At 37.4% G+C, this 27,630-nt stretch overlaps 3 protein-coding genes across 6 annotated transcripts; all 3 read right to left on the bottom strand.

The window, feature by feature from the left end:
- Positions 1-2,253, bottom strand: LOC121740956 (protein trichome birefringence-like 19). The gene is made up of 3 exons (XM_042133619.1): positions 1,881-2,253; positions 1,309-1,701; positions 1-909 (listed from the first exon to the last, which is right to left on the bottom strand). The coding sequence occupies exons 1-3, from the start codon at positions 2,169-2,171 to the stop codon at positions 139-141; spliced, it is 1,455 nt and encodes a 484-aa protein (XP_041989553.1). The 5' UTR covers positions 2,172-2,253; the 3' UTR covers positions 1-138.
- A 1,641-nt stretch (positions 2,254-3,894) lies between these two features.
- LOC121742694 (probable 2,3-bisphosphoglycerate-independent phosphoglycerate mutase) lies at positions 3,895-7,228 on the bottom strand. 4 transcript variants are annotated; one of them, XM_042135921.1, is made up of 7 exons: positions 7,071-7,224; positions 6,893-6,988; positions 6,357-6,682; positions 5,828-5,973; positions 5,370-5,646; positions 4,985-5,257; positions 3,895-4,651 (listed from the first exon to the last, which is right to left on the bottom strand). In XM_042135921.1, exons 3-7 carry the CDS (start codon positions 6,663-6,665, stop codon positions 4,175-4,177), a joined length of 1,482 nt encoding a protein of 493 aa, XP_041991855.1. In that variant the 5' UTR covers positions 6,666-6,682; positions 6,893-6,988; positions 7,071-7,224; the 3' UTR covers positions 3,895-4,174. The 4 variants fall into 4 exon arrangements, with proteins under 4 accessions (XP_041991855.1, XP_041991853.1, XP_041991852.1 ...); XM_042135919.1 differs by having other exon boundaries at positions 6,357-6,701; XM_042135918.1 differs by lacking the exon at positions 6,893-6,988 and having other exon boundaries at positions 6,357-6,701; positions 7,071-7,228.
- Positions 7,229-22,139: 14,911 nt separating this feature from the next.
- On the bottom strand, positions 22,140-24,950 carry LOC121742210 (probable galacturonosyltransferase 9). The gene is made up of 3 exons (XM_042135290.1): positions 24,575-24,950; positions 22,908-24,146; positions 22,140-22,806 (listed from the first exon to the last, which is right to left on the bottom strand). Exons 1-3 carry the CDS (start codon positions 24,731-24,733, stop codon positions 22,531-22,533), a joined length of 1,674 nt encoding a protein of 557 aa, XP_041991224.1. The 5' UTR covers positions 24,734-24,950; the 3' UTR covers positions 22,140-22,530.
- Positions 24,951-27,630: the final 2,680 nt, after the last annotated feature.

Raw genomic sequence — 27,630 nt, forward strand, 5'->3', positions numbered from 1 at the left:
GCTTGAATTTAAGAACTCTGAATTAATTGTGTCGTTTGAATGAGGATGAAACGCTTCTTTTACAGCACAAATCCAACCACAACAAAGAATCCGTTCCCAAAAGATAATCGAGAAAGTATAAAAACAAAGTGTGTAATGCTAAGCTATAAATAATCTATCTATTTCTCTCTTGAGCAACTGATGCAAAAAATCATTCCAAGCATCAATAGGTCCAGGCAAGCACCAATGCACGCAGTCATTCGCAAACGTCTGATTCTCCACCGGCCAATGCCCATATCTACTTGGATGGCCATCCGGCCGGAGCAGCATCGCCACCGTCGCATCAAACAGCTTGAACGTCCCTCCGCTCCTCCCCTCTTCCTGCGCAACTCTCAGCTCCTCCAGCTGTATCAGATACAGCTGGAAGCCATAATCCTCCAGCTCCACCTCGCTCCTCCTGTACGGCCGCCTCCGCACGCAGTCTCCGCCCTTGTCCCACGCCGCCCCCTCGAAGTGCGACGGCGCGTACGTCCTCAGGAACGCCACCCCCCTGAAGCCGGCCTCGTTGATGGCTCGGAAGGCTGTGTGGAAGGCGTGGCGATAACTGAAGTAGGCGGTGAGGTGGGTGACGTTGGGCTCCGGGCAGTATAGGCAGCCAGCGAGGCGGCCGCGGAGGTGGAAGTAGGTGGGCCGGAAGAACCAGTGGCCTGCGGAGATGACCACGTAGTCGAAGAGGGCGATCTGGGAGGCCCAGTGGAGGTCGGGCTCGTCCAGGTAGAGCTTGAAAGGGCGGCGCTCGTCGTTTGGGTCGGTTTTTTCGGTTTTGACTAAGTAAGGAGACCAGAACATGGAGATGTTGAAGTCTTCCTCTCTGTATTCGTATCGTTGGTTTTGGTCCAATGGTTCCGACATGTCTACCGGATTCGCAACCTTGTAAATAATTTAGGGAAGATAATAAACAAAATACGATAATAACACACATTTTAAGTCATTTTGGTTGTATAACTCAAGAATAGATGAATTATCTACCCTAAATGGGTATTCAGTTGTGATATATACTCCCTCTGGTCCGTATTTACTGTTCCATGTTTTCTAATTTAGACGGTCCCCAATAAATGTTTGATTTCACTTTTACTATTTTTGGTTCCACTAATTCATTCTCAATCATATTTTATTATAAAACTAATATATAAAAGTAGGATCCATATTCCACTAAATTTTTATACTCACTTTTACTAACAAATTCAAACAATTTTTTAAAATCCGTATCGATCAAATCTAAAACATTTAATAGAGACATGATGGTACGGTATGATATGATATACTTACTTTGGACAAGAGACAGATCAAAGACTGCATATGATTCCTGGCGACAGAATCGCCTACAAAAGCTAAGGATTTCCCTCTAACAAGCTGCAAAAACTGCCGCGGCTCGAAAAGAGGCAGCTCACAATCATCGGGCTTCCACCTCCATTTCAAAAAACCCCTATCGGGCCGCCCGAACTTGAGACAATTCTGGTGCTCCTGAATTGCATTGCACGTGTCGTTCGTGTAATACGGGCCGTTGGCATTCGGCACCCATTCCCCCGAAAACAAGTCGCACTGATCTTCATCGGACACTCGCCTTCTTATCTCCCCACGATACCTACTCTGATCGTCGCTTGAGCTTTTCCACTGCACTCCCTTTTGCTGCCTTCTCTTTCTCTTCCTTCTTCCCCTTCCCTATTGGCAAACGAAAGAACAATAAATATAATTAACAATATTCCACATCGATATAAAGAGAGAAATAAAACCATTGTATAAGTCTTTCTATCATTCCCTTTATTGCAAACATAACGAAATGCTATTTAAAGAAAGCAATGCATTATTTACTAACAAATTCAGAGAGGAACCACCTTATCCTTATCATTGTTTTTCCTTATGGGAGCGAGGTGGTTGTCCACCGCTGTGGCCTTATCGTGGTGGCAGTCGGGGGAGCAAGGGTTCTCAGTTGGAGGGGGTTCCATCGGAGTAATTGAATCCACGTACGGTGGCAACGCCGTTTTGTACAATTGTTTCCATGAATCTCTTAACGCTGGATAATATAATGGAATTGTTATAACAATTACTAGAGCAATCAATGGAGCAAGTCTTGATGCTTTTCTTCGTGGCTCAGGCTTCCCAACTGGAAGCTCCGACGCCTGGAATTTCATTGCAATTTAAGATTTAGACATGATGATTCATATTAATTCTTTGAATAAGAGAAAAACAGAATCACTCTTTATGTTTTGGGAGAAAAGAAAGGGGAGTTTTCAGGAATGAGAAAGGTTCCAAGAAAAATAGGTCGAAGTTGGTTGTACAAGAAGCAATTATATAAATTCACTCGCATATTTGGTATTCATCATTTCGTTGTTAAGTAAGTTGTTCATTGTGTACATATTTGTATGGATGATGATTTAATTGAGATCATTTATTACCCATATATATGTGATAATTATTCATTGCAGACGATTATGTGGCGCGATCTATAGAATTCAAAATTATCAACAAATATAATATAAAAAGTCATATCGATGGTAACTCTCTATTGGGCAATACCGTAATGTGGATCAGATTATAGTTGCACAATACTCATTACTCATTTATACATATAGGGTGGCGTTCGGTTGCCATGACTAATATCATGAGACTATCCATCTAGGATTAAGTTGTGGAATTATTTTAGTTGGAGGGGGAGGCTATGACTAATTATCATGAGACTATCCATCTATGATTAAGTTGAAGGGTTCAATCTTATGAACCAAACATGATACATATTTAATCATGAGATTTACAAACACCACATATTATGACTAGACGACTGGATTAGGATATATATGATTGTTACCATGAGATTCCCAATATATTTACCTATTTTATTTTTAAAATACGTACAAATATATATCCAACTGCCAAGTATCGAAACTTCTGGAAAAAAAAATTGTTGGTCAAATTCTGTACGTTTGTGACATACATGTCCCATAGAAGTTTTCAATTAAAAAGTTAATGGATATTGTAGGTATTTCTCTCTAACTTTGAAAGTGTTCCTAAAAGATCAAACTTATGACATGGGAGGTTTTAAATTGATTATGTATTTAAAATACTGATAATTCATTTCTGAGTGGAATAGATAATTTGTATACATAATACGCCATCAAGTGGCATTCCACGTCATATAAATGTATAGTTCAGTAAACCAACATAAAAAAAAACAAAAGATGGCCCATGCAGATGCAGGTTTAGACCTGCGACCTTCGCATTATTAGTACGACGCTCTAACCAACTGAGCTAATAGACCTTGTTGATAAGCAAATGAACAAGTTCATATACATTATGAAAATAAAGTGAAATAGAAGGCCGTGCTCTGCGAATCTCCCATACCATTATTTTCAGCCCCCCATGATTCCATGATCGGTTCCCTCATCTCTTCTTCTCAAATCTCAGCAAAGGTCATTTTTGAAATACAAGTTACAACAAATACTTCTTTCACTTCTGCTTATTCACAAACAATCATGAATGCAAAGACTCTGGACTCATCAGACATGCTCGAAGAGGCTGCATTTCCTGCTCACCAAATTAGCCTTAGTACTACTAATTCATTTTGCTTCGACATCCTGTTGCAATAGTAGGAAGGAGACACCATTTCATTTGATATGCCTTGTGTTACAGAGACGGCGCCATGTATCCTCTTCTATGGATGGCGCCACAGTTTCTGGCCTTGACCTCAGCCGGCAGATCCCACCATTACAAGAAAAGGTGCTAGTATTCTTTTGAGTTTTTACCATCACGCAAAATCTTATTTGAAAATCAATTACTTATTATTCGTGACCAAAATCACTTCAACAATATCTTCCTGATACCATGAGAAATTCCCTAGTAGAGAGTAGCGAGCAGAGATATAGAAGATTTGGTGTTTTCTGTTTCATTTATCAACTGGAAAACAGAGTGCAAAGCACTGTTACAATAGATATTGTTACAAAGCACTGAGAAGGATTCCGACGAATGTTTTATTTCACTTTTAAAACAAAGTGAACAACGAAACCCATTATTACATGTGTCAAGTGCGAGGAACAAACTTCCAAAGCAACTAGAGAAGAACTACTACTTACCTGTTGAAATGTTTTTTAGCACAAGGTTAAAAGGTATACTTACACAGAAGTGGATACAGGAGCTATTATTAAAGCTTAAGAAACGCCTTTATGATCCCCATCATTTCACTACCAGTAAATCGCCCCAGAATTCCTCTGGCTGCTGCTATCTCATTGAACTCAAAAACTTTGTCACCTCTGAAAGCCTGGCCATGTTTGCCCTGTTTCTCTTCTTGACTTCTGTCAGCTTGTGCTAAATCATCACCAGGTTCAACAGTTGGAAGAGGAAAGGGATCGAGGGAAATATTAGAAAGATATGATTCCCCACCCACAGCCCCAATGAAGTCTTTCAAACGACACAGGGTAAATGGGACTGGTTCAAAACTGTGATCACCATATTCAACTGGAGTCGAATGATCTCCAGTGACACAAATGTAATATTGGAAATTCCCTGTTGATTCCGCTTGCCAGAGGAGCTTAGCTAGTTGGCCTATAGCTTTATCAACAGCTTCTAAGCCCTTGACTTTGAAGACGCTAGCTTTATCATGACCAGCATCATCTATTGCCTGCAATTCCGGCAGCAACATGTTTAAAGATACTCAGATGGCAACAAAATAGAACCTTTAAGATAATTAGATTCAATGCGAAGAGGAGAATAGAGCAGAACTGAGACAGATAAGTAATAATTTGGAACCAATATTCTTGCAGAGATTTTGGCAGGTGGCTGCAAAAGTTTGACGGGGAAAAACATTGACGTATTTTCCTCACACAAAAAGTAAGTTTTCTGAACAAAATGCTTTCTTGTTTAACGTATGATTTTAGAGTGAACCATGTATGTTAAGCACAATTATATAAATGACGAAGTGAATGGACGGGAATTTGTAATGTCTTGTCACCACCTTAATATGAAAGAAGCCAAAGTCATAGCCATCAGGTCTGCCAGGTTTATGTTCATCTGACCCAGGTACAAAGACATTGGGGCATGAGTTTGAAGGAGCCGAGAGTGCTCTGGCTATTGCAGTTGCTTTTGAGGTTAGCAGGGTTCTGTAGTCTCCTGTTGCTCCCGGAGCTTCTAAAATATCAATGCCAAGGGATAAACCCAAACCAGCAATGATTTTAGTAGGAGCAACCATACAAGGCCACAAACCATGCAATTTTTCAAATGAGGGGACCTGGATTTGTCATTTTTGGTTAAGAAGCAGTTCACCAGTAAAGTATTCAGTTATCTAAATGGAATTTTTAATTAAACAAAGCGAATGCTGATAATTTTTTATGAAAGATTACCTCAATTCGAATCCCACAACCTCGTAAAAGGACAAGATTAGCTATATTCTTTCCTTCAGCAACCCTTCTAGCATTCACAGGATGATTAACCAAAATGCGAGATATCTCTTTTGATAACTCATTAATAACTACAGCTGTATTCTTTGCTTCATCAGAATCGTCAAGAGGCTGAGCTTGTAAAAGCAGGCGATTATCCTTCAACGGGTCTGTTCCCGATATGTTTCCACTTAATTTTGGTCCTTTAACAACCACCCCACATCTATGCTCCGTGGCATACCTATAGAGATAATAACATCACATGACTCGTACTTGGTAACAGTAGCATTAGCAGCTCTAGAAGAAGCCTGACTGCTTAGAAGTCACTACACAACTTGAATGCAATTGTTAACATTGGCATACTACTATTCATCAAAGTGAGGATGTTTGCTTAAATATGTAAAATCTTGAACAACATGCACCTGACTCTAACTTCGTATTGAGGAAAAGAAGGCAGCTTAAGTCCATCCAGCGCTGCACAAAGAACAGGACCTTCTTCCTCAAAATGCCTATCCGCCCTCCTGCTTGTTACTACACCAGTACTTTCATCAAGAGTTGCAAAGTTGGACTGAGAGAAAAATGAGGGGCACAACGAAAATCAGCTATTTGTTTATGGTTCAGAATTATTAGGAAAGCGAGTCCTACGTAGAGAACAATTCTGTGGAAGCAATACAGAAAATGTCAGCGAAACTGAGGCTACTGTTGGTACAAGGCAGACTGTTGTTAAGATGCAGCAATAAAAATACTTTTTCTCTATGAAAATGAAATATTTCCTTCCGAGTTGAATAATACATCCAAACCATTTATGACAATTTACCAATCTAAAACCTGCATCACCTAATAAAACCTAGCGAACAATGCAACAAAATTACCAGTAGTTCGAGAAAGAAACTCAACTTTGCATGTACTATTAGTTAACAGAAAAAGAATAAAACGATAGTACACACGTACTTTAAAAGCGATATCTCCAGGTGACATTGCCAAACCTGCGCCCATGGACTCGAACGCACCTCGGCCTCGATAATAGATCCTAGGATCATAGCCCAATAGAGAAAGATGTGCAGTATCACTTCCACAACCTAAGCCTACTTCAACAGGGTCCATAAGACCGTTGATGCCAGCCGATGCTATTGCATCCAAATTAGGGGTATTGGCAACTTGTAAGGGAGTCTTATAACCAAATCTTGGCAGTGATACATCTCCTACCCCATCAATTAGAATAAAAGCAACCCTTCTCTTTGGCTCCTCTGAGTTAACCATTTCCTTTAGCTATAACGCTGTTTTCGACGTATGCAACTGAGCAATCGATTAGGAGAATAACAACAAAATTATATCTTTATATACCAATTTCTGGTATTATCGTATAATTATGGCAATACACTTGATTACAGATATAAACAACAGAAACCCACGAAAAAGAAGCAAGATTGCAAACCTAGCACAAATAATTAAATCAATAGCCAAGCAAATATGTAGGAGCAATTTACTTTGTTAAATTATTGAACTTGTGCCAAGGTCGAGACCGAAGCAACTAAATCCATTTGAAATCACCAATTAAGAAATCATATTCAGCCGGAAATCCACTAAAAAACAACAATAACAATTACGTCAGAATAGATACTAGCAAATTGATGATCATCATGATTGCAAATAGCGTTGTCGTACCTTTGAAGAATCTAAAGAAACTCAGAAAATATATCTCCCGAAAATGAATTTGAGAAACTAGGAGTGGAGGAGTGGAGTGAGGTAGCGTTGCTTGTATGCGATTCCAACGAGAATTTCCTAGTTTGCATTATGACCCCATAAATTTCAATTCTCTTACTTTAGGCCTCATAAAATACACCAATTTGATACTTCATATTGGAGATTCATTGATTCAACCATATCACCAAAATATTCTCAGCATATCATTTCACAATTTCCAATTTTAAAATTTCCATTCAAGAGCAAATATTTCCTTCTTTTTTTTTACCAATTTCTATTGAATTAAAAAGGCCTACCTTGATGGATTTACTGGTTTTATTTATCTTTGATATTTTTGTCATGATTTTGGCTACAACTCGTGTATTTCACTTAACTTGTAGACAGTTTGTGAATCATGGATCAATTATCAATTTAGTTTGTTGAATTATAATAGAAGGATATATAGGGGAAAATCGGGTTTGTGGGGGAGTTTACACTAAATATTACGTAAATGTACCCATTTTGTTATCTATTCCACAAATGGGAAAAACGCCAACCACATTGGCGTTTTTATTAGTAAATACGCCAACGTCATTGGCGTGTTTTAAGGTAAATACGCCAACGATGATGGCGTTTTATACTTGTGCCGTATTTTGGGTGTATGCTCTCGGATTGTAATTACGATTAAACACGCCAACTTGGTTGGCGTGTATAAATAAAAAAACGCATTTGTAAATGGCGTGTTTTCTTTGTTGAAACGCCGAACATATTGACGTTTTGTAAAAGACGCCAACCGGAGTGGCGTATTTACTTAATCATGAAAAACGCCATTCTGAGTGGCGTGTTTAATCAGACTGATATACCAGGCGTTCCTCCCCCAAATCGCGAAAACCTCACAACACACAGCCTTCGCGATTTCTCCAGCTGCGCGCCTTCTCTCCGTGATTTCGGCCTACATTCATCAATCGGTGCTATTCTCCCCCAAATTCATCTATTTTATTCGGTTAGTATGCTTACCTTTTACATAATTATAGTAATTGGTGGATAGCTAGGGTTTGTAATGGGTTGAGAATTGAGTAGAAATATTATGCATTTTGGATTGGTTGAATGATATTATTGTTGATTATTATGTTGGATTGTGTTGGGTTTAAGTTAATTTGTGTATAAATTTGATTATAAGCCTAAACCCTAGGGTTTTTATAGCTAAAAAATTGGGTAAATTGTTTTGATTTATGTGGGTTTTGGTTGATTAGTTTAGATTGTTAAATTTGTTTAGGTTAGGCAAAATTGAAATTGGTAGGTTGGGCGAATTGTTAATTGAAATTGTTAATTTTGTGTAGGTGAATTGGTTTATGATTTTGAATGTGCAATGTTGTGTAACTTGCTTATTTGATGTTGGTGTTCAATTTTGTGATATTGGATTAAATTGTATCTAATTATTGAAATGGTTTATGGTTGGTTATTGTTGAATTTGGTTTATGAAATTGGATTAAATGTTATGGTTGGTTATTGTTGAATTTGAATTATGTAGGTAAATTATGGCATCATCTTCAACCTCTCGTCGTCGGCTTGCATGTGGTCCTGCGGATCCATCTGTATTATATTTTCAGAGACAACACGTCTCTAACAACATATGGGCAGGAGTTCCATCCGAAGATGTACGCTGCCGACGATTTGAAGGAAAAATTTGGGATGTTCCCATCCAGCAACATGTCTTGACAATAGTGGACCAGATGGGGTTTGGGGGTATGTTAAGGTGTGGTAAACCAAAAGAAATTGACCACCATCTTATCACAGCTCTGATTGAACGTTGGAGGCCAGAGACTCACACGTTTCACTTTCCAGTCGGTGAAGCGACTGTGACACTGGAAGACGTGGAGGTCTTATGGGGCCTGAAAGTTGATGGAGAGGCTCTGACAACTTACATCCCCCCGACGGACGCGGGATATTGGACGGACAGGTGTATGGATTTTCTAGGATTCATACCGGAAGCATCCGAGTTGAAGGAAATGGCTTTTAAGCAGACGAGCTTATCGCGCCAATTGAGGATTGAGCTGTCTAATGACCACGAACACTACATATATGCTCAGCGGGCTCGTATCTATTGTCTGCTATTACTTGGTGGTCTGATGATCCCCAACGCCACCGGAAATAAAATTCCGTTCTTCTACCTACACTTTTTCATGGATATAGAACGGTGTTCTACATATAGCTGGGGTGGGGCGACGCTTGCTTGCTTGTACCACAATTTGTGTGAAGCGGCCGTTGGTCAGAGGACGGATGTAGGGGGAGCCTTAACTCTATTACAACTTTGGGCTTGGGAGAGAATCCCAAATATTAGACCGAGGATGCTAGATCCCGTGCATACAGACTATCTACCATGTGCAAGCGCGTAAGTTGTTCATTAATTGCGTTTTTAAACTTAATGTTCATCAATTTTCGTGTTCTTCGCTCATAATTTAAATTTTTTAGATGGAATGGCCCGGCGTCATATGTAAAAGCACCCGGACATTGTGTTGAAAATTTCCGAGATCAGTTCTCCATGATGCATCCTAATCAGGTACTTCATATATTTATAAAATGTTTTTGGTTTTTTGTTTTTTGTTTTTATGGAAATTATTTTGAAAAATTTGTATCACATGTAGTTTATTTGGAGGCCTTATCTCCACCGGGAGTTGCCGGAAAGTTGTGATGCCGGTCGTCCTATATGGATGTCGATCACAACGCTTATTTGTTGGAATCTGGCTGAGCCACACCTGCCACACCGAGTGTTGCGCCAATTCGGGATTGTCCAACCGTATATCCCGGATCTCCCCCGGTTCCACGGTTCTGATTTTTTAAAACAGGATCGCCGTGGAAAAGCTGGTCGGAATTGGGTTCAATGGCACGCCAATTATATACAGGAGTGGGACAACAGACACTTTACGATATGGACTGATCTGGAGGACAGTACTGAGCCTGTTGCAACGGAAGAATATATGAATTGGTTTCGCCAGATCACTGTGGTGTATTTAACCAAACCCGGCGTGCATGCTGAAGAGGGATTCCACGAAACCGCATCTTCTCATAACTTTACGGTACATTATTCATACTTAACTAAACCCTGATTACTTATTCAAATTCATATTATGATATGTACTTAACTTTGAAAAATTGTAGGTGGAGACGCTTCACAAAATACGTCACTATCTAAGTGGTCGAGCTGCGACAGGACATTTCTGTCCGGATATGGAAACCATTTCGAGGATGGTTGAAGAAGGACTGCAGATATCCGGGGAGCCTCAGCTGATGGACTACCCTCCTTCGCAGCGCTCTGCAATGGACGTGGACGTACCCATAAGGCAAAAGGCAAAACGACGAACCAAGCAGAAAACCGTCCGCGGAGAGTCGTCATCTCAGTTCGTACACGACTCCGATGACGATTTTGAGGACCCACCTCCACCGAGCTCTGCACTTCGAGGCCGTCATTCTATTAGCCATACCGGTGGTACCGGAGAAGATATTGGCCTCAGTGATGTCCCCGCTTCTCCACCGCGGTCGTCTGTGCAGGAGGATCTTGAGAACGCTGTTGTTCAAGATACTCCTCCCTCAAGGATCCCAAGATCTACATCTACTATTGGGAAGGGGATACGGCGTCTGTTTATGCGGAAACGTCGTGACGATTGAACTAATTTGAACTCTTGATATTACTGTAATTTGATATTGATGTTTTTTCATTTGATTTGAACTCATTGATTTTAAGTCTTTATGATTAAGTATTTGGATGTCTGAATTATTATTTCCTAGTAGAAATGAAAATGAAAACAGGCAAATAAAGAGATATTGGCGTTTTTGTGAATGTAAGTCTTTGTGAAAAACGCCAATGCTATTGGCGTTTTTAAGTTAGTTTATATTTTTGCCCGTTTTGTCTACGACGAATGCGGACATTCTGAACAAACACGCCATTCCCGTTGGCATTTTTAATAAGACGCCATTCCCGTTGGCGTGTTATTTAAAAACGCCATTCCCGTTGGCGTTTTTAAGTTAGTTTATATTTTGCCCGTTTTGTCTACGACGAATGCGGACATTCTGAACAAACACGCCATTCCCGTTGGTGTTTTTAATAAGACGCCATTGCCGAGGTGCCGAGCAGGCGGCCGAGATGCCGAGCAGGCGGCCGAGGTGCCGAGCAGGCGGCTGAGGTGCCGAGCAGGCGGCTGAGGCGTTTTTAATAAGACGCCATTGCCGTTGGCGTGTTATTTAAAAACGCCAACGCCATTGGCGTTTTTAAGTTAGTTTTTTCTTTCGTTGCTCGTTTTTTCTACGCCGAAAGCGGACATTCTGAACAAACACGCCAGTCCCGTTGGCGTGTTTCAGTAATAACACGCCATTCACGTTGGCGTTTTAAAGTGAAAAGACGCCAATTAAGTAGGCGTCTCTTCAAACACGCCACTCACATCGGCGTGTCCTATAAAAAAACGCTCCCACAGCTAAGAGTTTTTAATCATTTCATCATTATTCAATATATAAGTACATACAAATATTACCCTATACATTAGTCCAAATCTTGCTAAATACAGAAATCCAATATTACACAATGCATACGTTCAATTGTCTCGCCTTTTCCGCGTAAAAAAGCTACGGATCCCCTTCCCGATTCTGGCGGTTGAGAGTCTAGACGGAGGAGTCTCTCGCACAACGACATTCTCTAAATCAACCCCAAAATATTCGTCTCGCACAGAAGACCGAGGTGGAGAATGTGGGACATCACTGAGACCGATGTGTTCGCCTGTACCACCAGTGTGGCTGACAGAGTGACGACCTCGAACTGCAGATCTTGGTGGAGGTGGAGGCATAAAATCGTGATCGACATCATCAGTGTGACTGACAGAATGACGACCTCGAACTGCATATCTTGGTGGAGGTGGAGGCAAAGAATCGTCAGCGGCATCATCTATCAACTGATTATCCATCCTTGGTGGAGGTGGATGCAAAAAATCGTCAGCGGCATCATCTACCAACTGAGTATCCATCCTTGAATGAGCATTCGGGCAGTTGCGCCTGTCGTGACCTGGTTGACGGCAATGTTTACATCGGCGTCGGGCTCGTGGCTGGTCAGCTTCACGGACATCCATCTGATTAGGAATCCTAGTAGTACGGTATCGACCGCGACTTTTAGGCATTAACTGAGCTCGTGAACATTGCAAAGTCCATTCAGGCACGGCCCAATAATCTTGGTGTCTGGGTGGATTGAACACCGTAGAATATTGGTGTACCCAAACACTTGTGCGGTATACGGGATCAACAAGCGACAGCATGTTGTCGTTTCTAAAACGCGCAACTGCCGCTGCATGTGAACATGGAAGTCTCCACATCTGCCACTTTTGACATTTGCAGTGCGAGTCCAAGTACTTTACCTTCCACTTATTAGCGCCCTTTCCACCAATTCGACGCTTTGTTCGAACCACATAATGCCCTGCAATTGTGTTGGGTGCTCTCACATTATGCAATTGACCTTTTGCATCATTTTTGCACACCTTTTCATGCGCCCACGGGGTAAGTGGTGTGGCACACTGTGTTGATGCAATTGACCGGTCATTGAACCATTCTATTGTCCTCCAGAATATCATATCAATGCAAGCTTTAATTGGGAGTTGTCTTGCGCCTCTCAACACATTGTTGTAAGATTCCACCATATTAGTGGAAACCTCACCCCATCTTTTGTGTTTGTCATACGCCAGATTCCATTTTTCTAACTCCACGGCATCAAGGTACTGCAAAGCCTCGTTGTTGACGTTTCGAAGTAAACGACGTCTGATCTTAAACTTGCGCTTCTTGGTAGCAATACCAATTTTCCAAACAAGTCTTTTGACCATGATACCTTTGTGATTCTGCAAAACATTCTTTCTAACATGTACCAAGCAAAATCTGTGATGACCCACATTGGGTTCTTCTTTCCATATGGGAGAATTCATTGCATCTATGATTCCCACATGCCTATCAGATATGACACATATTTCATGCTTTGCTACATGAAGTCTAATGCGTTCCATAAACCAATTCCAACTTTCTTTGGTTTCCTCATCAACAATGGCATATGCAACAGGCAAACATTTCTTATTAGCATCAAATCCAACGGCAATAAGAATTTTACCTCGACATCGTCCACGTAGATGAGTTCCATCAACCGTTAAAACTGGTTTGCATAGTTGAAAAGCCTCCACAGCTGGTCCAAAAGCCCAGAATACGTACTTGAATACCTTGTTCATACCATTGCTTAATATGTCATCGTGCATCCATTCCACAATTGTGCCAGGATTTTGTCTTTGCACTTCATTCAAATAAGCTGGTAAAACTTTGAACGACCACTCCCATCCACCGTATACAAGCTCAATCGCTGTCCTCCGAGCATACCATGCTTTCTTGTAACTAACTTTGACATGAAATCTATTTTCAATATCCGCCACAATTGCTTTTACCTTGTAGCAAGGATCGTTTTCTATCTGATGGCGAACACTCAACGCTATCATACCCGACGAAAGATTAGCGTGACCATTATAGTTACGATCCCCCATGCAAGTATGAGCAGTGCTGAACACTCTAATTTGCCAGTGTTCATCATGCTTCCTCAGTGTTGCTCGGCACTCCCACAAACATGGCGGTAAGGACTTATCTTTCGGATTTCCCTGTGGCCACTTACAAACTGCATGCCATCTCTTTCCTTTACTTTCAACAACTGTATATTGTCGGATTTTTTCCAAATGCCAATGAGTCACAGCTGCCTTCAATTCCAACTTCGTTCTAAATTTAGTATGCAAACCGACATTGGTAGGATCCTTTTCACTCCAATAATGCACACTGGGATCATCACGCTCAAAGTTTTTGGGATCAAAACTATCATATGGACCTGGTAAGGTGCGAAAGTAGTTGATTCCAGGCTGTGGGAACTGTGGAACTACTCTTCCTCCAACTGCCCTTCCACCAACTGATGTTTCTCCAACTGCTGTTTCTCCAAGTGGAATGGATGGTCTTGAAGCAACAAATTGTTCATCATCCGACGGATCACCATCTGAGTCTGTACTAACCGTGTCGGAATCTTCAGAATTATAAGGTGATTGTGGATCAAGAAAGTCGGCTTTATCAGGACCTATTATGTCCTCCACCACATCACAATTGTCACGATCCCCTAAATGCACGCCTCCAGCTTCAAAATCTTTTGTTGCAGCTAAATATGGTTCTTCGGCTCTCGTAGACGTACCAACATCAAAATCTTGTGTTGCAGCAAAATATGGTTCTTGGGCTCTCGTTGACGTACCAGCATCATAACTTATGACATGATGACTATGATGTTGAGTAATTGCCGAATACTCAACATATAATTCAATTACACCTCCAATAACCATACTCTCACTAAACATTAGTTGCATGCATACTTCTTCTAGTTGAACACCTATAAACGTGACTCCGGATCCAAAGCATATAGTACGTTTCCATATTATTTGAATATTGTTTTCATATATGCTTATCCCCATCCTTTCACAAATTTTTTCCACAAGGTCATCGTACGAAATTGTTTCATCCAACATAATGAATCCTTTAGCAAAAGGAGGATCATACGAAATAACTGCTCCGGGAATTATCTTTCCACCCCAATATAAATTGACACACCACGTCATACTATCTGCAATAATGTAAAACACAAATAAATATGTATTATTTTTACATTCATCATTATGTAGAGTCAGCCAAAAAATTGACAAAATAATTCTATTAAATACACTACAATATGTATTATCATAACAATCCATAAAATATACTATAACATATAATAGCATAACAATTGGTCAAAATATTTCCATTAAAATATATACTATCATAATAATCCATCAAAATATTAGTGTACCCATAATAATTGGTCAAACTATTATATTAATTACACTACAATATATATTATCACAACAATCAATCAAATATTGGAAGACTAATGTTTAGAAGAATGAGTCTAAAATTTGATATACTAACCGATTAGAAGGACTAATGGTTGAAAGAATTAGCCAAATTCAAAATATCCACGCTTAAATCCACCACCGGGTCGACCCGAGCGAAAGGTTTTTATGCGTTTGGGAAGGGTTTTCGCGTTTTGGGGAGGGAAAGTGTTTAGGGTCGCGATGTTGGGGGAGATCTGATAAGGATATGGTTCAACAGAAACACGCCGCTCAAATTGGCGTTTTTAAGCATAACACGCCAACCTCAGTGGCGTTTTTATTAATTAAACACGCCAACTACATTGGCGTTTTACCTGGTATACACGCCAACTTCATTGGCGTTTTTTCCCGTCGCTGTATTTGGCGAAAATACACCTCCAATACGACGCGAAGATAAACGCCAATGAGGTTGGCGTTTTTACTAATAGAAACGCCAATGTGGTTGGCGTTTTTCCCATTTTTGGAATAGATAACAAAATGGGTACATTTACGTAATCTTTAGTGTAAAGTGCCCCATAAACCCGATTTTCCCGATATATAGAGGCATTTATAATAGTGCCAAATTTAGATGTCTCTATAGTAGACCTATATATAGTATAGTTTTTTACAAATAACGAAACCATTCTTCCTCATATTTCGCCTACTATAGTTAGTAAAATGAAAAACATGGTTGTGATTCTTGGATTTGGCGCATGAACCGCACATTTGAGAGACTATAAATATACCTCAACCAAACCATCAACAATAACATACCAGCATTATTAATTTGTAAGTAATTGATAATAAGCAGAAAATATGAATAACACAGAGAGCGCAAGCTACAAAGCCGGCGAGGCCAAAGGCCAAGCCCAGGAAAAGGGCAGCCAGCTCCTCGACAGGGCCAGCAACGCTGCTCAATCCGCTAAGGAATCCATTCAGGATGTAATAAATAAATTATATTGCCTTCAATTCTCATTTCTAATTACATTATTATTTCATAATTAAAATTGTGTTTCAGGCCGGATCTCAGGCACAAGCCAAGGCACAAGGTGCTGTCGATGCTGTCAAGGATGCTGTCAACAAAAATTGACCATGCCTCCATCATCCACCGTTTCTCGCATTTTTTTATTCTTGGTTTATTTTATTTTATTTTTTCGTTTTTTTCCTAGATAGATTTTGAGTTAGTACTCCTACATCTTTGGTAGGCTTCGTTCTGACATCGATGAATAGTCAGTGATGAAGTTCATGCTCTCTATTATGAGTGAATAAATATTTTAAATAAATTAATTAGGGCTATTGGCCCTTAAATAAACAAACTATTCTATTACGCGATTTATGTGTTACACATAAACTCAACAATCTATACAAACGGGAGTTTTAAAAAAAATAGTAAATAATTATTATTATTGAGAAAGTAAAAAAGTTTTTCTAATATTTTTATTTAATAAATAAATATTTACAATTAATTTAAAACGTTTTAATATTTGACACTCAATTTTGGAATTTAATATGGCTTTAGTGAATTTAATATCTATAACTGAATTCTACTGTTTTTATTTAGTAAATAATTAATTTCTCAGTTTTATTATGAATTTTGATGGCCACTTCGTCTATTTTAGTTTTCGGTTTGAATGAAGGCGTGAAAGTATTCAATGAACTACCAATATCCCTTTTGTTATTCCCAGTTATTGAATAAAATTTGTTAACTCGCCTATGAAGTTAATTATGCTAACAAAGTACTTACTTATTTTCCCATTATTTTTGTAGGATTTATATCAATTCTTTCAACCCATGTAGTATATATTAATTGTATGAATTTTAATATCATATATTTATCATATTGCAAGTTGTGTTTTTTTTTTAACTTTTTGGGTTGTGATACCACAGACCCCTAACAAAAAAAAGCAGCGTGGGAAGACCCTAAAGTTAAATATAATCACGAATGAAGTTTTTTTTAGCAACTTTTCAGATGAAAATGCTCAAATAGCTTGAAGGGCATTTTTGACAATCCCTTAATTCGCTGAATTTTGAATTATGTCACATTTCTTTCAGCATCTTCTTATTTGATTTCCTAATAAATTATGGTACTTCATACACGTGATTAAAGTTTTGTTAATATTTATACAGAAAAAAAATTTCTTATATCCTTTTATTTATAGTTAGTTGTAACAATATACTAGTTATATCATGTAGGAAATTCATTTAGAAACAACAAAAAATATGAAAAAGTGAAGTTATTTATGCAATAAAATCCGAAAAAATAATACACGGAATAAAAACTATTTCACATTTAATTAAATAATACAGTAATTATTTTCTTAAAAATACTGACATTCAAAATATTATTTCATTATATATCATCGCACTAATTTGTTACTCTAAGCCTAACTTTAAGACGATTTTTATGATTTATATTTTACTAAAAATTTTAATTTAGCTCAAACTGAAATTTTTAACATTATATGAACATTCAATCTTTAGATATAAATTTGCATAGTTTCTTGCCAGTCATGATAAAACTGAAACATGAGTAATATTTTGATATTCAAGCATGTGATATTAGCTATTTTAATCCTTGGAGATATATTTTATTAATAATAGTATTTGAAATTAAGACAATGTAAATTTATAAATTAATACTGCAAAATTTAGGATATTTTCATAATAAATAGAATTGATCCATAAATCAAGGTAAAAAATAAATAAAAATTAGGGGAAATAGAAACACGAAAAAAATACCAAAAAATGAGTTTTATAAGGAAGAAAGGGTCTCATTTTATTATTTTCATATTAATTAATGCAGATAATGATAAATCTGTGTATTATAAAAAAATTAGAAAGTGTAAATAATGACAAAATTTTAATTGCGGATAAAGTACCAAAACTTCTTAGAAAATTACATAAGAACTTGCTGAGAGAAATATGGCAGAAATCACATGTCAACAATATAATGGAGTGACAAAAATGTCCTTTCAGGGCCTGAGGGTGTTTTGGTCCGAAAAACATGATTCATCATTATATTTAACGTTAGGACCCTCTGACGCTATTTTCACGACCGCATTTTACTAAGGATAGCGAAAGCGGGTAAACCGCGACTAATGAGAAGGATTAAAGAAGCGGGGAAAGAAAAGGGGTAGAACTTGAGAAATTTGCACAAAGGCCAAGTCGATTGATATCATAAAATAGAAGCCAAGTATTTAATTACATGGTTTTGGAAATAGGATAAACATCTCATCAATAAATCAGAGTCTAATGGTGAGATTCTACAATTCTCACTTCACAAAAGCACAGCGGAATGAGTCATTACTAAACGACTTCGTGTATGAAGACACGAATCGTTGGAAGATCAACTTGATTATTTAATAACATCGACTCCGATCATCACTCCATCCTCTTGACGTTCAACCTGCACATTTATAAATACATACAAGGCTGAGTACATGAGTACTCAGTGGACACGTGCCGAAAAGTAAAACATACATTATATAGTTGTCAAGCCATCACAGTAACACACGAGAGTTTTTCTTAAAAGGCCCGAGTTTACTAAATTCTTTTGTGAGCTAAAAGTTCGACTGCAGACTAAGTTCTTTCATCATTCATAATTCATCATTCATCGTTCATCATTCCATTCATCATTCGCCATATCTAAACATTCAAGTGCCGGGGAGGTGGTCACCTCACACGGTCACCTATCATTCCATTCCATTCATAATTCGCCATATCTAAACATTCAAGTGCCGGGGAGGTGGTCACCTCACACGGTCACCTATCATTCCATTCCATTCATAATTCGTCATATCTAAACATTCAAGTGCCGGGGAGGTGGTCACCTCTCACGGTCACCCATCATTCCAGTCCATTCCATTCATCAAAACAAACATTTATGGCATGACAACAACTTGAAAAGAATCATAGCTCTACTTTGAGAAAAAATGATATTTCATAATTTCACAAGTAATTGATTTATATCCACACTAATGTACTGGATATTAAAAGAAATCCCACGTGATATGCTTATTCCTCAATTTAATTACTCGTGTTGGCCTCGCTCTATCCTCAAGCAAAATTCCTTGGTAAATCCTTCTCGGTTGTGGGCTGCTTTCTTGCCGTCACCACTCGCCTTCTCCTCTCTCTCCTTGCTCCTCCCACTTCCTTGCTGCCCTCTTGATTTTGTGTGAAGATTGTGGTATCGAAGTGGTGGGGACAGAGGAGGGGGTGAGGGCAGCTTATATAGTACTCATTCTTGGCATCTTGTGCCTGAAATCTTGGGGAGAAAGTCTCCTAATTTGGGGTTGTATCTTAGCTCCCTTTCGAGCTTGATGTTTATGCTTTGTATGTCATTTTGGTGTAAGTTGGGACTGCCTCTCTTGGCTGCTATCTCAGCCTCGGTTGATGAGGAAAGAGAATCTGATGTTGCCTCTAAAAGGCCTTAGGGATGAGCTCACTTCTTGCTCACCCTTGTCTTTTTCCTTTCTAGGAAGATTGATGATGTATTACATAGCTGACCATACTTACTATTTTGGAGAAGTCTCCAGCCTTGAGTCTTTGTGAAGCCTATTTCTAATACCCTCTTAGGTGTTAAATTCTTGCAGGATCCTTGGTGTTACTTTGGCAAGTTTGGAGAAAGTGGAGATCTAGAAAAAGGGCTGCCTTCCTAGCTTCATTTGGAGGTTTGTGGCTATCCAAAGAGTAGTGTTGGCTGTCAATTTGGAGTGTGGTGGCTGCTCAAGGAGAAGGGGGGAGAGGAAGACTTTGCTCGTCATCTCTATTATCCACTTCCCAAAGTAGACATCCCAAATTGTAGACTTGAAGTCTTAGAATAGTAGCTGCTGACTTCTCCTTAATTTATAGGGTCTACACTATGTAGAAATTTTCTTGCATTTCCAAACATATCTCTTGTATAGCGTAGTCTCTTTCGTTTTATCTTCCCGAAATATACGTAAAATCTTCTTCTCAAGGATTTCACTAATTTATTCACTTTTTTCCTTTGCATGAATAATTTCTCACTATTTATTCTCCAAACCAAAATACTTAGATTACTCCAAAGTCGGAATTATAACGAGAATTCTACGATTAGACGTCTTCTAAAGGAAATTAATTAAGCTAATAAATCCGATTTATCTCGAAAGAAAGAAACGAAATTCCGGGGCGTCACAACTATTTTTTTTGTTAGCGGTCTATGGTGTCACAACCCAAAAAGTTAGAGACTTTTGAGGCAATTCACTCTTTATTGTTTTGTTTTTCTTTACTTTTAAATTTTTTATATTAATTTGTACTATAAATTTAAGTCGAACTCAAATTCCCAATAATATTTTGAAGAACACATTAGCAATAAATTACAGTTTTTATAATTTTATGTTAAAGTTTCAAGTGAATATTAATGGATTAACAAAGCATCTTTCATTTTTTATCATTGGATTATATCATACTTTTAAAAATTGACATTTTTTTAATTTCTATTTTTTAATGCATAATAATTTAATATTATATGCATTTAAAAAACATCAACCTATTGTGCATCACATGGGTGAGACACCAGTTGATATAATATTGCAGCAACTTTCGATTTGTCTTATTTAGCTCGACTAGAAATTTTCCATATGTTAAATGTTGTAAATGCAATGTTATGATAAGGTCAAATTATATTAGGATGATGTATATTTTTGAATCTGTGATTACACATATAATTTTCTATGACAATTAAAACTAATAAAATATTTTTAAAAAAAAGTCATTTCCCAAAATCTCACTCACTCGATTTAAATTACCTTTTTACATATTATATATCAAATTAAAAGTAATATACGAGGTTCTAAGAAAATCCTAATTGCATAATTTTTATATGAATAAATTTGCATGGAAAAGTATAAAACATACTGATATCGATCAAATGTCATTATTATGAATTAAATCAAATGAGATGGATACGAAAAATCGAATGTCTATGATTAAGAGTATTCTCAAATTTTGTAATGGTTCAGATGACAATTGTCTACCGCCCTTTATTATCTTGAGGTTAATATAATTGCAATGTGAAAAGGTAAATTTAATGTTATGATGAAGTATATTTTTGAATTTTTTAAATGACTAAAACAGAAAAAATATGTAATCTTAATCCTCCATAATTTTAAGTTTCTCTAAGTAAGTACATCAATTATTAATCTTCCCTTTAATGTTCTAAAGTTAAAATTATATGTATATAATCTTGGTCATCCTAATTTTGCTCCAATAGATTATTTTTAGTCTTTGTAATGCGTGTGAGAAAATTATATATAGACTAAGAGTCAATATGAGAGCCAAATTCTCTAGAGCCTTCAACCACCCTTATATTCATAAGGGTGTACTGGAAATCTATTATAGTAGTATTTCTTTATCCTGAGATCATATTGTCAATGTCATGCATGAAATAATATATAGGCGTAGCATTCTTCAAGATAGAAATACTTCAAGGATCACCTAATAGAGATAGGTTAAGAACAATACGTCTACATAATGACAGATTTAATAGTGTGATAGTTCATTCACTCTCTCCACTAGACAAATAAAACAATAAGTACTATACAAAATAGCATGTCGTCAAAAGAGCCATCTCCGCTAGGACGAAGAAAGTACTCCCTTCGTCTCATTCAAGATGACCATCTTTCCTTTTTTGTTTGTCCCAATTAAGATGGCCATTTTCCAATTTTGGAAATAACCCCAATTTTGGAAATAACCCCCTCTCATATCTCCTCATTAAAATATTCAACTATTTTTTTTCCTCTCTACTTTATTCCACCTAACAATACTTTCTAAAATCTCGTGCCACTTAAGAATGTGACCATCTTGAGTAGGACGGAGGGAGTAGTAAATAGACCATAGTTACATTATTGATTGAATATACTACTCCATCTAATGCTATTCATTTATATAATAACAAATTATAACATCAATTTCAACATTTTCTAATCAGATTATTTTTATGAATATGTACTCATTAAGGGTTGTAATCGTACAAAATGGGTGTAGATTTTACAAATCGACGTATATGAAAACACAATATATGACCATTTGCACATAAGCAAAGTGCGGTAGTTATCTAAGTATCCAAGAATAAAATTGATTCATAATCTTAGAATGCAAAAATATAATGATTTCTGTGTTGATGAAATATAACAATCCAGTCTGTAACAAAGTAATGCAATACCTCAGACAAGGAGCAGATTTTCACCAGTGTACCAAACTAAAGAATAGCTAATAGTTGGCATAAGAACCTTGGTGAAATGATGCTAAGCCTTCTCTATTTCCGAATCATTATGCCCATCCTCTACAAAGAATAGGTTTATGAGTACACAAAACACCAACACAAGTTTCCTTCAGGCCCGTCCACATTAACTAAGATAAATAGCAGCTACCAGAAATTCTTTGTGGCGAGAACGTTACGTAGAATCATCGTTCTGAAAAGCTATGACTTGCATATATGCCTGATATCTTGTGATTGCTTTGGCCGTAGTCGCACTTCTCTACATGCCAAAATTGCACATCTGCACAAAATCCATTGTATTATCAACATACTTTGTCCATAGATGCTTGTAAAGGTTCATGGCAATATCCAGCCATGGCTTCATGTCTCCACTGAAATGGATGACAGCAGCCTTCTCAATTTCTTCCATACTGATACTAGGATTGATACCGAGTCCCAGAACATGCCAAGCTTTATCCAAAGGCTTGGTGGTTGAGTAAAATGTAACAAGCCCAGCTGGTAGAGTCCCCATCTTCCATAACGAACGATCCTCATTCTGACATTCATTAACCATATGATTTAGTGACCAATTAATTGGAAAGTAAATTAGTAACAAAGTTTCTACATAAGTAATTAGGTTAAAAAGTAGTAACTTACCAAATCCTGCCAATAATGATATTGCTCAGTGCATTTCTCCTGTCTCCAAGCATCAAGGTCGAAAATATTCATACCAAAAGCCCAAGCACAGGCCCTGGGACTAAACTTCTGCTTGATGAGAGGATGAGAAAAGTTTAAATATTCAGAATAACGATGAAAAGACCCAAAGCAAGTGCTGACGGCACCATTAACCTTCCCATCCAAATCAATTTTCCACAAGGCAGTCAAATCCTTCTGAACTACAACATCATCATCCAGAAATAGAATCTTGTTCAGCTTAGGGTAGAGTTCAGGCAAGTAGAATCGAAGGTGATTGAGCATCGATAAATACTTGGGATTTCTATACTTCATGTTGTTTACATCTGTAGAGGTGTTCTCAGCTCTGGTCTCAAAGTAATACTTCCTTAACTTAGCAGATTGAAGCTGCTTAAGAACAGGAGCATATGAAGGATTTAAGAACTTGAAATCATCCACTGCCTTGATCTCAATATGAGCTCCACCTTGTAATGGCCTCATCTTAAACCAAACCTTAGTAGCAGCAAAATTCATTCTATCAGTAACAACATGGAATACATGTTTCCATGGCTCCTCTGCATGCTTAAGGGTGGAGTTTACCACCACAGAGATTGCAATCACATTGTCAGAGAACAAAGCATAGTGGTATAAGTTAGGATCTTCAAGCTCAGGGCCAGGCTCATCATCCACATACTTTTCAGGGTGAGCAATTCTCTCCTCCATAAGCCGCATAGCTAAACAATGCAAACTCTTGGGAGTGGATTTGGCTGCAATCAAGCTGGCAAAGACCCCATTTTTCTTGGCCTTCAAAAGCAATTCGTTCACAGCAAATATTGTGTCCTTCAGTTTTTGAATCTTTAACTGATTGTCATATGATTCCTTATTCTCTGCAATCATTAGCCTAGCAATCTTAACTTTATCTTTTACCTCCTTCTCAAACTGCCTCAAAACATCCTCATCAACCGGCCCATCAGATTCAAACAGTGCAGCACGGTAAGCCTGCTTCAGTTGGATGTCAGAGAAATTCTGAGCCAAATCATCAAACATCTTAAGCTGCTTGGATATCTCAAGTTTGAGTTTTCTGGCGTAGGTGGCATATGCATTAACTAATGCAACATGATTGTTTGCCTGGTTATATATCAAATCTAACCTAGTCTTCACCGGATCGGATTGCCATGCTAGAAAACTCCGCCTTACATGTGCATTTCCTGTAGCATCCATAACCTGCTCACAACAATTTTTAACAAAGAAATATCTGATTTAGGTTCGATCTCAACCAAACAGGAATCATATCCAACAAACTAATTGAGCTTGATATATGTTCATCATATTCATACGCAGTAAATATATCTAAACACAAAACATAACACATTCAGCTACAATCAATAATCAAACGGCAAATTCCAATATCTGGATTATAAAGTGAGATTATTTTTAAATAATTCTGACTCATATGTAAAATTACACACACTAAACTCGATCGAGCAAATAACCGCATCCATAAGTATAAATGTCAATTGCCACAAATATCCTCTAATTCCCAAACCAAAAACAGATATGATACTCCGGAAATAATAGAATACTGATACTTATTGCATTGCAACTTTATGATGATTGAACACTGAAAAAGGGCATAAATTGTGAATACTAACCGAATCGTTGTGTGAGGGGTGAGATGTGAGGAGGACGGAGAGAGTAGCGAGGAAAAGGAGAGTGAACATGGCGGAAACGAAGATCCGGTAGCTGAAAAAGCTGCGGAGGACGGATCCGCCGCCCGATCCGACCCGACTGCCTCGGACCGCCACAGCCATCAGCGAAACAGTAGACAAGTTCTTAGTGGTGGATTGGAGTGTGAGAACGGATATAGATACACGCAAATATGTGTTGTGTGTGCTGTTGAGTGGGTGTGAGAGAGAGAAAAAGAGAGAGGAGAGGAGGAAGAGATCTGAGAGTTAGCTGTGAGGAGTTGAAGAGAGAGAATGTTAATGGTTCGACCACCGCGTCGGTGACTACTGTATTCGATTAATATCTAAATTCTCAACTATTTCCCAAATTATATAACCATATGAGATTACTTATTTTAGCATTATTTGTATATTCCATCCGATCCCTTAAAATTTGGCATTATTTGACTGGGCACAAGTTTTAAGAAATGTAATAGAAAGTGTGTTGAAAAAGTTAATTTTAAGAAATGTAATAGAAAGTAGGTTAAAAAAGTTAGTTGCATTTAGGTCATACTTTTATATATTAGTTTTATAATAAAACGTAAGTTAGAATGAGTTAGTGGAATGTGAGGTACATTGCCAAAAATGGTAAAAATGAAAAGTTATAAATTTTTAGAGGCAGACGAAAAATGAAATAAGTGATAAATTTTCAGTTGCGGGGGGAGTATTTTATATTAGTAGTATTATTTTTTATTTAATCTTATCTTATACAACAAACAAATGGCAGTTGCTGAAGACCATCTAGACCTAGTAAAAGCTCCGACATATAAAAAGATTATCCTAAACAAAATAACTAAACGCCACCGAAAATTCATCAGACCGATGTACTTTTCTGAATGTTGCTTTTATTAGTTTCCTCACATATATGTCAGATTAATTCATCTCGAATTCCATTTCTAGCTTTTTCGCATGATTGTAGTTTTTCACGTAGATGTATTGGGATGTCTATTTAAACCTTCATCTATGAATTAACCCGAATGGTCTGATAATTGGGCCGATTAAATTATGTTTGCAGGATGGATTTATAGTGGTTTTGTTTGACCCAATTAGTTTCAAGATTGGGACCCTATCTGATATGAACTTTGGACTGCCTAGTTGGGTTGAACAAATTAATTTATGGACCGGCTTCAGTTAAGCAATGGGCTTAGTACTTAATTATTCATTAGCAGAATCTTTTAATTCCAATGAAATTAAATTTCCAAATTAAATCTTTTGATTTTATTAATCTCTCAGTAATTAAAAATCTCAAGATAGAAATAGTAGTAAGTAATCAAATTTCTTGATTAATTAATATAATGGAATGTCAGAAAATCTTTCATGTGAGGCATAAAATTAAGATGTGTATCTGAACCTTATTCTAAGCTTAGCAAACTTAATTTCCCATTTATTTTCTTAAGGCCGAACATGGAAGAAAAGCTAGACCCAGGGTGAGAGAATTTTATCTGAAGAATTAGAAGCACATTAGGTGGACTTTATATTCAACACGAAAAGTGTGAATATTCTTTTAAATACTTTTAAAGATTTATGAAATACTTGGTTTTTCTCTACAACCCAACTCAGATCCATTTTCAAGATTATTGTCATGTTATAAATATTTATTTTATGTGATGTCCATCTATTTGGCTGTGCCAAAATTCTTGGTAACAAATCAAATCCTACTCAAGCATTATGTCACCAGGACTATGAGTCATCAAGCAGGTTAACCGGTTAAAGTTTCTATGGACTATGGCCACCTTCCCGGCAAGAGGAAGTTCAGGGTAACCATGGGATGTGTCCATCCCCTCGGCATGAAAAGTTCAGATATGATAAATTACAGAAAGAACTTTTGACTACACAACTGAATTTCAGCGCACAAAATAATTTAAAGCTCGAGCCTTCAGAGAAAAACCTCATATGTTATTGTGATGACTTGACAATATCTAAAAATATGTATTTATCTTTTGACACATGTCCATCGAGTATCCATGTACTCGCCCCTGTATATATTTTTTATGTGCAAATTAAGCTGTGATGAGAAGAGTGTTGAGCAGACCATTGATGATTTTTCTCCTTTATTCTAAGTAAGGACTCTCCGAGGTGCATGTCTAGTCCCTACATACGACCATGTACATTTTTTTGCTGTGCATTGCTACTCTAGTGTACGTTAATCGGTCTTTTTAGACTCTGATAAATCTTTGTTGATGTCTAAAATCTCCATATAAGTTCTTGTGACCAAATGTTGACTATTATGAATTTGATTACCCCTTTGTTTTCCAAATGATTATTCCTTCATTAGCAATCTCTTTTCTTTTTCCCTCCAAAGTATGATGTTAACAATTTGTTCTTCAATTTTTCCCTCACTTTTAAAATTTATTAAACAGCAAATAAAATATGGCAAACAATTCCTTATTTGTGATGAGACAGAAAGCATGTAAACGACCACGCGTGGAGCTTTGACTGCCACTGCTCACGCACGACAAAATTCGCCGTAACTAATATTGACACATAATATTATGGAACTTTCAAAAAATTGAATTTTTCCCACGAACTTTGAAATTGGCAAATAATATCACAAACTTTACCCCGAATTTGTTACTTTCCACCTATCAAAAAATTTTGGTTATATTAATAGATTGAAGAACAAATTTGGAGGGTGTGTTTCAAGAAAAACAATTCTCAAAGATTGAAGATCTTGAAACTCTCAAGTTGTTGTCGAGAAATTACGAAAAAAATGATATTATTTGCTGGAATTTTTTCATTGGTGGGAAATAACAAACTCATGGTAAAGTTCGTGATATTATTTGTCAATTTAAAGTTCACGGGAAAAATCCAACTTTTTTAAAGTTCCATGATATTAGATGTCAATATCCCTAATTTATTAAAATCGAACCATTTAATGACGCATGAAGCATAACTTCTAACATAATTTTTTTATACTCACAAGTTAAAGTTGAATATTCCTTTTGAAATAATTAAATATTTGGATTGTTTAGTGGAATTATTTT

The sequence above is a fragment of the Salvia splendens genome, chromosome 7, assembly GCF_004379255.2.
Source record: "Salvia splendens isolate huo1 chromosome 7, SspV2, whole genome shotgun sequence".
Classification (NCBI taxonomy): domain Eukaryota; kingdom Viridiplantae; phylum Streptophyta; class Magnoliopsida; order Lamiales; family Lamiaceae; genus Salvia; species Salvia splendens.

Excerpts from the sequence above, each read along its gene's own strand:
- LOC121742210 (XM_042135290.1), bottom strand. The coding sequence starts at position 24,733 with ATGGCTGTGGCGGTCCGAGGCAGTCGGGTCGGATCGGGCGGCGGATCC. Across the intron at positions 24,147-24,574 it reads ACCCCTCACACAACGATTCG|GTTATGGATGCTACAGGAAA; the intron begins GTTAGTATTCAC and ends TGTTGTGAGCAG. Across the intron at positions 22,807-22,907 it reads ATCATTATTGGCAGGATTTG|AATGAGGATCGTTCGTTATG; the intron begins GTAAGTTACTAC and ends AATGAATGTCAG.
- LOC121740956 (XM_042133619.1), bottom strand. The coding sequence starts at position 2,171 with ATGAAATTCCAGGCGTCGGAGCTTCCAGTTGGGAAGCCTGAGCCACGA. Across the intron at positions 1,702-1,880 it reads TAAGGAAAAACAATGATAAG|GGAAGGGGAAGAAGGAAGAG; the intron begins GATAAGGTGGTT and ends GTTTGCCAATAG. Across the intron at positions 910-1,308 it reads TGATCTGTCTCTTGTCCAAA|GTTGCGAATCCGGTAGACAT; the intron begins GTAAGTATATCA and ends ATTATTTACAAG.
- LOC121742694 (XM_042135918.1), bottom strand. The coding sequence starts at position 6,665 with ATGGTTAACTCAGAGGAGCCAAAGAGAAGGGTTGCTTTTATTCTAATT. Across the intron at positions 5,974-6,356 it reads CTGGAGATATCGCTTTTAAA|TCCAACTTTGCAACTCTTGA; the intron begins GTACGTGTGTAC and ends TTTTTCTCTCAG. Across the intron at positions 5,647-5,827 it reads CAATACGAAGTTAGAGTCAG|GTATGCCACGGAGCATAGAT; the intron begins GTGCATGTTGTT and ends TTATCTCTATAG.